Source organism: Antedon mediterranea, chromosome 6, assembly GCF_964355755.1.
Source record: "Antedon mediterranea chromosome 6, ecAntMedi1.1, whole genome shotgun sequence".
In the NCBI taxonomy this organism is placed as follows: Eukaryota; Metazoa; Echinodermata; class Crinoidea; order Comatulida; family Antedonidae; genus Antedon; species Antedon mediterranea.
This window is the reverse complement of record NC_092675.1, coordinates 16,843,193-16,854,832: the sequence shown is the minus strand read 5'-3', so window position 1 is coordinate 16,854,832 and position 11,640 is coordinate 16,843,193. Positions and strand designations below refer to the sequence as shown.

Sequence of the window (11,640 nt, the reverse complement as noted above, 5' to 3'; positions counted from 1 at the left end):
CTGTTTTTATGACATATTTTATTATTATACAATTTGATTTTACTACAGTAACTATGATGATTTTAAAATTGTATTGTAACTTATTAAGCAAGTACATGATATTTTCAAAAGCATACAATAATACTAAACAAAACTAGGTGACAAGTACAAAACATAATGTTATTTAGCAAACTTGATGAACAAATGTTACTACATTCTGCTCACTGTCTTCTTCCTCCTTAACTTTTTTCTCAACCAATTTCCATTTCCCTTCTTTTTCGTGTTTTTTCATGTCCGCTTCTAATTTTCCATTGGAGAAGGTTGCCTCAATCCTCAACCACCGTGTTCGCATAGTGATCAAAATATAACCCCCTATTTAGTATAATAATAATATAAATAATAAATTATTATTTTTATATTCTTTTATCATTCCATAATATTGGTTTACACATTAAAGTTGATAAAACTCGAATAATGTTGTCTTTTAAAGACTAACTCATACCTGGTTTAGTAACTCGAATAAGTTCTGGAAATACGTCTGATTTTAGATGATTATAAGCAAAGGCACCGGCGCACACTATAGCATCATATCTGTCTGAAATATTTAGTTAAGATAACACTGTTAAATATTAATAGGCATAAATTTAGCAAAATGCTTTATAAATGCAATGTAAGAAAAATTATACACGAATCCAACACTGTAATCGAGTCGAAATTTTATTTGAGTGTTTTTATATCGGAACTGATATTTACCATTTTTAATATTCAATTTGTTGTCACCTCCAAGCCATTGGACATATAGATTTGTATAGATGTTCTTTTTACGAGCTACTTCTATACTTGCTGCACTGCCATCAACTGCATCAATGCTAGAGTAGCCACAATTAGCCAGCTGAAATTGTACACGAGAACAAACTATGAAACCAGTGGTGTAGAGGGGAGGGGTTGGGTATCGTAGTGATGTAATAAATATCATTGGCAGTTTCAGTTTGAAAAACTACAGTAGGATTGCGTATCAAAATTAAGTGCATAATAAATTAACTAGGCACCAATTCATGCAACGCCTGAGATGACGTCATGGAATTTTTCTGTATATTCAGGGAAAGTTATTGGGCCATGGTCTGGTCATGGACAGATCGCGTGGTTATTTTATTTGCTTTAATAATATTTGAGACGACAGTTTTCCTAAGATATAATATAACTCTCATCAAAGCCCTCCACCCCCAACCATCCCCGACCGACCCCCACCAACGCCACCCCTGATTTATATATAACGTATACTTACCACCTCACCTACGAGGCCTGTGCCTGATGCAACATCAAATATTAACGCGTTTTTGGAGTTAACATATTTCTGAAGCAAATTGGAAGTGATAGAAGGACCAATATAACCCATTGATGACACTGCCTAAAATAGTAAAGATGTTTTAAATTTTAGTTCAAATTTAAGATGTACTATAGTTAGTTAGTCAAGGTAGCGCCTAGAGTAAATAATTGATTATATAAAGTAAAATATAGAATACTGATTATTTGTAAATCTCACTCACTGCAACGGATTCTATCAAATATATCTTTTTATACCTTCCGACACTAAGAAAATTAAATAAGAACATACTTACTTGATCATAATTTGGAGCCCATTCATCATAATATTCTCCTAGTTTTTCCTTTGTATGCAAATGTTTTTGAATAGTAATATATTCTACTGTCTTTTCTTTGGTCCAATCAGTCATTTTAACTCAAATCTGTCTACTACTTGACGAATAAATTAATAAAAAGAACAAACACGTTAGGTTACACGGAATATTATAATCGAAATAACATTAATAAATGGATGATACTATTTTATAGTAGATCTAGGGCATACCGTACTTAGTATTCATGTACCACGCGTGTGATGCGTGTATTCACCGCGGAAACACAAAAAAAACAACCGAAAATAACCGAGACCAGCCGAAAATAGCCGAAAGGTACGTAAGCCTAATCCTGTCACATGAATGACACACATAGTGAGCTATAGCTAATAATAAACCAAAAAAAAAAATTTTGAAATTTCGAAAAACCAAAAAAAAAAATATGTAAAAAAAATTTAATTTTTTTTTTCCATGTCAAAAAAAATAACAAAATAAACAAAAGTAGGCCTACTGTTTCGAAACATCGAATAATCGGATTGGAGCTTATGGTCCCCTGAGCAGTGCCAAGAGGAAAAATCAGGCATTCAAATATGTCGAAAATGTTAAAAACGTCGGAGGCCTCAAGTTGGAGGGCCACAAACCAGGGGCCGCAGGCATCTGCGTATACGCCTCACATAATATTTAATTCGAGAATAGTTATTTTCTTACTTTACTGTTTTTACAGTCTGATTTAAAAAAGAATTATTATCTTAAATCGGTTGCGTGTATATTGTTTTCGTTTCATCGATAGTTATTAGACAAGATGTACTGGAGTATTACATTTTTCGAAATATTTTATAAGGTATAATTACCGGTACATAATATGGTGGATGTTTAGCAATCCATTGCAACCGGATGTTCTATTTTAGTCTTGCTGCAACTTATTTGTTTTGCCCCATTAGACAAGTTCTATTTCCTCTGAAACATGGATATGGTGTAAGAAGCATTTTTGGGTAGAAGCTGGGATCCACTTGATTTAGGATATTTCAACCTCGCTGATTACGAATATGGCGGATCCCAAGCAAAATTCGGCCATCTAAGCCCTTAATTTGCATAATTAAAAATGGCGGCCATTTTTTTTAATTACCCTATATCTCGAGAACCACTAGTCACAGATAATTAATTTTGGTGTCAAAATGTTTTAAATATATGTTTTTTTATTCACTTTAATGACACATTTTCTCAAAAAATGGATGCAAGTCTTATTTCTGACATTTTGACCTTTGACCTTGATTTATCGTATCTCAGTAACCAATAATCGGAGAGACACGAAATAGGGCTCAAATTGTTCAGAAACTATACATTCATATTTATTATAATAAAATGTTTTTACAAAAAATGGCCGATTCTACAACTATTGACCTTTGAACTATTAGTCAAATATAAAAATATAATAATAATATAACTTTGAAAATTGTGGTCATATGAATTTTTTTTTCGTTTTAAATTGTTTAAAACATGTGTGTTTCTATCCAGTCTAATGGCACATTTTGTACAAGAATAGCCGATAGTATGGTTATTGACCTTTAAACTACAGCATAGGCATACTGTATACTAAATATAATTGCATAACTATGAAATTATTTATACACATAAAATTATAAAATTCACTGCCATCAAATATGATGTATTATGATTTATATAGATTTAAAAAAAATTTGAACACGCAAGTTACATTTGTTGAAATTTGAAATTACCTGCCATCAATATGATGGAGTATGATTATAGATTTTTAAAGATGTGAACATGTCAGCTACATTTGGAAATTACCTGCCATCAATATGATGGATTACATCTTTAAAAATCTAAAATCATAATCCATCATATTGATGGCAGGTAATTTTCAAATGTAGCTTACGTGTTCACATTTTCTTTCAAACCTATACAATCATAATCCATCATATTGATAGCAGGTAATTTCCAAATTTCCAAATGTAGCTAACGTGTTCAAATTCTTTTTTAAATCTATAATCATAATCCATCATATTGATGGCAGGTAATTTCCAAATGTTGCTGACATGTTCACATCTTTAAAAATCTATAATCATACTCCATCATATTGATAGCAGGTAATTTCCAAATGTAACTTGCATGTTCATTTTTTTTTTAAATATACATAAATCATAATACATCATATTTGATGGCAGTGAATTTTATAATTTTACTAATTATTATTGTGTATAAATAATTTCATAGTTATGCAATTATATTATATTTATTATACAGTAGGCCTATGCTGTAGTTCAAAGGTCAATAACCATACTATCGGTCATTCTTGTACAAAATGTGCCATTAGACTGAATAGAAACACTTAAAACAATTTAAAAAGAAAAAAAATGTCATAAGACCAAAATTGTCAGTTAGTTATATTATTATATTTGACTAATAGTTCAAAGGTCAATAGTTGTAGAATCGGCCATTTTTTGTAAAAACATTTCATTATAATAAATATGAATGTATAGTTTCTGAACAATTTGAGCCCTATTTCGTGTCTCTCCGATTATTGGTTACTGAGATACGATAAATCAAGGTCAAAGGTCAAAATATCAGAAATAAGACTTGCATCAATTTTTTGAGAAAATGTATCATTTAAGTGAATATAAAAACATATATTTAAAACATTTTGACACCAAAATTAATTATCTGTGACTAGTGGTTCTCGAGATATAGGGTAATTATAAAAAATTGCCGCCATTTTTAATTATGCAAATTAAGGGCTTAGATGGCCGAATTTCGCTTGGTATCCGCCATATTCGTAATCAGCGAGGTCGAAATATCCTAAATCAAGTGGATCCCAGCTTCTACCCAAAAATGCTTCTTGATTCGTTTTCTAGGCCGTTTTTTCAGAAATGGAACCTGTCTATCAAATACTGTTCTCCAATCTGGTATCCTTCCGACAAATGTCACATAGAGAAGATTCAAAGAAGAGCTAGCAGATATACGTACGTTACCAGTGAAGTTTGGGCTTATGCAGACTCATTAATTGTACTTAAATTAAACACTATTGAATCTAAAAGCAATTATTTGTTTTCTTAATAAATATTTTATATAGTTACAGAATTGTTTAATTCTTAATTTGCTGATTATAGGCATTTAATGTTTTAACGTTTAAACATCTCGTATATTTAAAAAGCAAGCAAGAAATATTATATTCCAACTCGAAATTATATGTGGAATGGGTATACCGGCTGATATTAGAGATTGCTATGCAACGTTAGATACATTTTAAAGATATTTAATTATTTTATAATCATATAAATGTATTTTTGTTTTCACTTGCAATTGGCGACAGAAGCGGTTTGCCTCTTCTGGCACTCCTTGGCGCCATCAACCTATTTGTTGTCTGTATATTTGTATGTGAAAAATATTTATCTTTATCTATCTATCAGCATCCTTTTTTGTATTTTCGCAATGCATAAATAATATAATAAATAGATAGAGATGCAGCAATTATAGGCATATCGCTTCGTTAATTAAAATACACCTACCCAGAAAAGAAGATTACTTTTAATCAATGAATAGGCCTACAAATGCGTTATATTTTCACATAGGCCTACAACTGGAAATTGTCCAAAAATCAAGACAGTACAAAATCCCACTGTTAACATAAATACAGATAAAATAACAGTATACAGATTTCAAGTTTCCAATATACATATATTTCTCATCATTAAACCGAGCTTTTATTTAACAATTCCAATCCGATATGTTTTAATGAAAACAATGGTACGCCATCATAGTACTTACATGTATAATTACAGTTATAATTATCGTATTAAATGACGTTAAAATATGTATTATCATTAAAACCGCATATTTTTATTTAAAGTAAAACAATATAAAACGTGTGTACAGTAGAACTTATAGGAAAAACTTCAGAACCCAACAAATTGTTGGAGTGGAGTGTCACCTGAATGACACGCCAAACTTGTATTAAATAGGGGCTTTTGCGGGGAAACATATACCAATGAAAATGAACATTAATTGATCTGGACTCGAGAAATTGAGAATAATTAAAACTTTAACAGCGAACGTTTCACCAATGAAAACTGTCAATCCAGAGAAAGTGTCATAATTATTATGATATCCATTTTTGTATTAATAACAATATAAATTAATATAATTATTTGGTCTTTTGCTGTTTTGTGAACATTTTTTCTCCTTAATTAATCAACCATTTCACACACTCAAAGTTGTCCCCGTCCCCTTAATAAGGTTGGCCGTTTTACGGAAATATCCCCTAAATAGATGGTCCAAAGGGATTCTAATGTAATTACAGTTATTAAAGTTATCGTATTTAATTAGGTTAAAATTGATTAAAGTAAACAAAATTACAAATAGACAGAGACTAATATATAGTTCGATGTTTTTTTCCTTCAGAATTATGGAGCCAACCACAAAATCATAGGCATACAGTACATTTATTAAACAAAGCTAGTATAGACCCAATTATGTTCTTTAGCAAATTTGATGAATGAATGTTACTGCATTCTGTTCACTGTCGTCTGCTTCATGAACGTGTCTCTCAACCAGTTTCCATGTCCCTTCTTTTTCATGTTTTTTCATGTCCCCTTCTAACTTTCCATCAGCGTAGCTTGTCTCAAGCTCCAACCACTGTGTTCGCATAGTGATCAAGATATAGCCTCCTGTTTGATTTATCACAAAAGAAAAATTAAACTAGTTTAAATTGTGTAAATTATTTTTGTTCTGAGATTAAATAATAATAAACACATTATTATTTGTTACAAATACAAAATGACAGTCAAATCACAGAAGAATAACAAAGATCGTGAGGGCGTATTTGATTTAGGAGCCTCAAGCTGGAGAGCCGGCTCTTCAAAGTTTGAATTGAAATAATGTATTTTAATTAAATTCATAAAAAGAGTGACTTGAAGTGCAAAATTGATTGTTACCTGATTTAGTAACTCGAATAAGTTCTAGGAAAACGTCTGATTTGAAGTGGTTGATAGCAAAGGCGCCGTTACACACTATTGCATCGTAGCTGTCTGTATAGGTACAACATTAATTTTTTTAAATTATTTATTCAATATATATCGTAATCGCAGCACAAAGCTAAATTAAAACAATATTAACATGATAATATACACAAATAAATCAAAATCAAAAGTACAAAAATATAAACATTTACAAATATAAAAATATAACGGTACAAAATTCAAGAATCGATAAAAAATATACAAAATAGAAAATTGACAAAAGCAGTACACAAACACGCGAGGAGAATTTGCTGACGACCAATAAAACAAGAATTATTTGTCTAGCACTTTTGGCACACGGGGGATGAGAAATTCGTTGGATTTTCTAAAGATCATGCTGTGAGAACGAGAAATTATAGGAAACCACTCTTTGAAGGAATTGAACATACGCATCGATGTGCAAATTCTTTACATATTTTAATTCTTCTAGTATCAAGCGTCTGAAGATTAGTACTTTTAAGTGCGTTAAGATATGGTATGGTCCCAATATAATCAGAAGCGCTCTAAACAATGTTCAATTATTTAAAAAACGTTAAATTAGTTTTACGAGAAAAACGAAAAACAATTATACTCTGTATGAACGTTCACCTAAATATAGCTGCTTATGTGTGATTTTCGCCAAGTATGGCAATATTCTGCCTTTAAGTATAAATATTGTCTAAAGCATGTTTCAATTTGTGTGAATCCTAAACAAATGAAAAGGTTTGATAAACCAATTTCACTGGGAATAAACACAAAATTCACTTGATTCATATGCACTTCCTAAAACATGGAGGAATTAGTTAGATAAATAATTCTCCCACATGCTTAAAATACAACTAGGCTTACATACACGACAAACGTAGTATGCCCGTTAATCATCCCGATAGATTTACATATTTTGTTAAAAATGCATTTTCTAATCCATATTTCTGTGTGTGTTGTTTTACAGAAATTTCTTCCTATTGTTTTATTCACTCATTACATTTTACATGATTAGGCTTGTAAGAATAGGACTAGGTGATATTGAATCTTTATGGATAAATATATTATTACCTAAAACCAAACCTATTCTAATCGGAACCTGTTACCGACCTGAAAAGCAGCGATCGTTTTTTACCTCACTTGAGACAATCTGTGGAGATATTTTACAAGGTCAAGAAGTTATTATTTTAGGTGACTTTAATGTAGATGTATCATCTAATAATTTAAGTAAAAATAAATGGGTGTCCCAATTTTGTAATATGTTTAATCTCACCCAACTTATTAAGGACCCAACACGTATTACTTGCACTACCTCTACCATCATAGATCTTATTTTCTCATCCGAACCTCTTAACATTTTCCAATACGGAGTTATCCCTTACGGTGTCAGTGATCATTTTATAACTTACTGCACCAGAAAGATAGTTAAAATCCCGATTAAGAGGCATAAGACGATTAAAATACGATCTATGAAATCATACTCATCAGAACTACTTACTTCTAAATTAAATGAATTAGATTGGTCCGATATCACAAATTGCACAAATGTCTGCACTGCATGGGACTGGTTCAAACTAAAAATGATGAATGCCATCAACCAAGTTGCTCCTTTAAAAGAAATAAGAATTAAACAACGTTCCAAACCATGGTTCACATCAGAAATTAGAGATCTGATCATTAAACGTGATAAATGCTTAGCTAAATTTAAGAGAACTCGTAATGAGCACATATTTACTGTCTTTAAAAAGTTAAGAAATTCTGTAAAATATAAAATAAAAAGAGCTAAGTCATCTTATTTTTCGGACAAACTAAATGAAAATAAAAATAACCCCAAAAAATTATGGAATGTTTTAACAAGTTTAGGTACCGGAACAGAAAATAAATCTGAAAACATTGCTCTAAAATGTGAAGATAAAATAATTTATGACAAAAGCTCGATTGCTGACTATTTAAATTCCTTTTTCATTAATACTCCTGAAAATTTAGTCAACAAACTCCCTCCTTCATCTAATACTTACAATGAAAACCACGTTAAACATTACTATGCAGATAAAAAAGGTGTATTTGCCTTTAAAGAAGTAAATGAACAAACCGTACTAACGATAATAAACAACTTAAATAGTAAGAAAGGTGCGGGTTTAGATTCCGTACCTGCCAGATTTTTCAAAGATGGGGCTCTGGCTATCTTACATCCACTGAGCCATATTATAAATATATCTATTTCAACCGGTTATATCCCTTCTGATTGGAAATCTGCTAAGGTAGTGCCTATTTACAAAAAGAAAGATCGATTATATGCTGGAAACTATAGACCCCTTTCTATTCTATCTGCAGTGTCTAAAATTATAGAACGTATTATGTATAATCAATTAATGAGTTACTTAAACGACCAATCACTTCTTTATACCTATCAATCAGGTTTTAGACCTTCATTTTCTACAGAAACATGTCTAATACATCTATCGGATTCTGTTAGAAATGGATGGGATAAAGGGAAAATGACTGGTATGATAATAATTGACCTTCAAAAGGCGTTCGACACAGTAGACCACGACATATTATTGTATAAATTAAAGGCCATGGGTTTTACTAGTCTATCTCTGTCATGGATGCAATCATACCTCCACGGTAGATCCCAGGTTGTTGACATAAAAGGTACTAAATCAACATTTCTTGACGTCAAATGTGGAGTACCCCAGGGATCTATTCTGGGTCCCTTACTATTTTTGCTATATGTCAACGACATGGAATCGGCCGTTGGTTGTGAGTTGTTGCTATATGCAGACGATGCAGCCCTTTTGGTCACAAATAAAGACCGAGAGTATATTGAAAACAGACTAAGTAATGAATTGCAAGCGTTGAATCTGTGGCTTTCTGACAATAGATTATCCCTTCATTTTGGTAAGACGGAGTCAATTTTATTTGGTACAAAAACCATGTGTAGAAAACAGTCAGAAATGAAAATTACCTGTAATAATAAAAACATAACTGCTAAATCTTCAATCACATACCTTGGAATTGATCTTGACCAGAACCTGACTGGTACAGCTACAGGTATGAAAGTAATCAATAAAATTCATTGTATACTTAAATTTCTTAATAGAAATAAAAAATATATTACTAAATATGCTCTTAAATTAATTGCATCTTCTCTGACACAATGTCATTATGACTATGGGTGCTGTGTATGGTACTCGTGTACAAATAAATATATTAAAAATAGGCTACAGACGTCTCAAAACAAAATTATTAGGTGCATTTCGAACCTAGGACCACGATCTCATATAGGTATACATGAGTTTGTAAACTTAAATTGGTTGCCAGTTGACCTAAGAGTACAAGTGAGGAAACTATGTATTATGTATAAAATAATTAACAAAAGTGCTCCATCTTACCTGGATACAATTACCCTGACGAGACAACGTCACAATCACAATACAAGATTTGCTAGAGACAGCATTTCGATCCAAATTCCAGTCATAGGAACTCACAACAGGTCAACTTTCTTAATAACAAGCATTCAGTTATGGAATTCACTCCCCTATTTTGTTCAAAGCTCCTCTTCATTACAATTATTTAAACAGAGATCAAAAAGTTATTTTTGTGAAATTCTTAGATTAGGAGAAATTTAATTTGCTATTTGTTTGTGTATTATGTTTAAGTTATTGTGGTTTTCCTTGTTTATTCTGTTATATTTGTTTAGGACCACAATGGAAATAAGTTTGCCGTCTCGGTACTTTTTGTGTTTTTATCCTATTGATTTTGTATCAGAATAAAGAAATATAAATATAAATAGGCTTAGCTACCAGGTATTACTGATATTTACCATTGTTAATATTCAATTTGTTGTCACCTCCAAGCCATTGGACATATAGATTTGTATAGATGTTCTTTTTACGAGCTACTTCTATACTTGCTGCACTGCCATCAACTGCATCAATGTTAGTGTAACCAGCACCTGCTAACTGATTTAGAAAAAACAAAGATACTTTATTAAAATGTTTCCAGCAAAGGAAAAAGAATCTACTTTATTAATACTATATTTTTACAAAAACTATACCGCCTCTGACCTCACCATGAATTAGCGAACTCAAAACCTTCAACCAGCCTTGCATTTTTTAGGTAGATTTGAGACCCTCTCTTCCTCTTCTTTAATGCTGGACCCGTCCCTTTAAATACCCTTTTGAGTGGCATCAATAGGGTTGAAAATTGATTCTTATAGAAAATATACAACATCGAATGCTTAAATAATTAAATCCAATTCAAACTAAATTTTTGTAGGCTCTCTGATGATGGTGGTGACTGGTAATGCATGATAACAATTAATGGGGTATAGCCCTAATGTTTATACTTCAATATATATTATGTTCCTATGATTTTTATGATACTTGTTTAATAAAGTGATATTCACCGACCGGGATACTTACACATTCACCTACAAGGCCTGTGCCTGATGCGACATCAAATATCTTGGTATCCTTAGAGTTAACAACATATTTCTGAAGTAGAGTTGTGGTGAGAGACGCACCAACCTATCCATAACGTTTCGCTGTCTAATTAAAAATTAATAACCTGTACTGTCAATATTATCTATAATTTAGTTTTTACGCAGATGACAACACTTTCGGAATATAAAAATCACAATTAAAACAATACTGTATAATTTAAATTAAACAAGAATTACAGTGTACTTATTATTATGTATTACAATATTAAAAAGTAGGAAACAAAGAAGATAGATATTGGTAGATATAAAACTTTTTAAAATAAAACTAAAAAACAGCTTACATGGTGATTATTATTGAAACTTAAATTTAGGTAGTCAATGGAGTAATTTTACCGATCTGGGAGTATGTTCCTAAGGTTTTGTGGTTTTAAGAAGTAATTCCCAGTGGTTTTCTTTTGTCGTCTTTGCGAATTTTGTCGCTCCATTTGACATCGTGGTCTATTGCAATAACTTTGAAATTTGCAATCGAGTGACTTAAAATGTTCGGCTACAGGTTGATCAAGCTTTAATGTTTTGATAG

At 31.4% G+C, this 11,640-nt stretch overlaps 1 protein-coding gene and 1 long non-coding RNA gene across 2 annotated transcripts; both read right to left on the bottom strand.

The window, feature by feature from the left end:
- Positions 1-152: 152 nt before the first annotated feature.
- Positions 153-1,846, bottom strand: LOC140052626 (methyltransferase-like protein 27). Its single transcript, XM_072098287.1, has 5 exons — positions 1,599-1,846; positions 1,265-1,387; positions 733-871; positions 482-574; positions 153-351 (listed from the first exon to the last, which is right to left on the bottom strand). The coding sequence occupies exons 1-5, from the start codon at positions 1,710-1,712 to the stop codon at positions 164-166; spliced, it is 657 nt and encodes a 218-aa protein (XP_071954388.1). The 5' UTR covers positions 1,713-1,846; the 3' UTR covers positions 153-163.
- Positions 1,847-7,702: 5,856 nt separating this feature from the next.
- On the bottom strand, positions 7,703-10,257 carry LOC140052627 (uncharacterized). Its single transcript, XR_011845640.1, has 3 exons — positions 10,009-10,257; positions 9,625-9,661; positions 7,703-8,881 (listed from the first exon to the last, which is right to left on the bottom strand). It is a non-coding gene; the product is annotated as an uncharacterized lncRNA (long non-coding RNA).
- Positions 10,258-11,640: the final 1,383 nt, after the last annotated feature.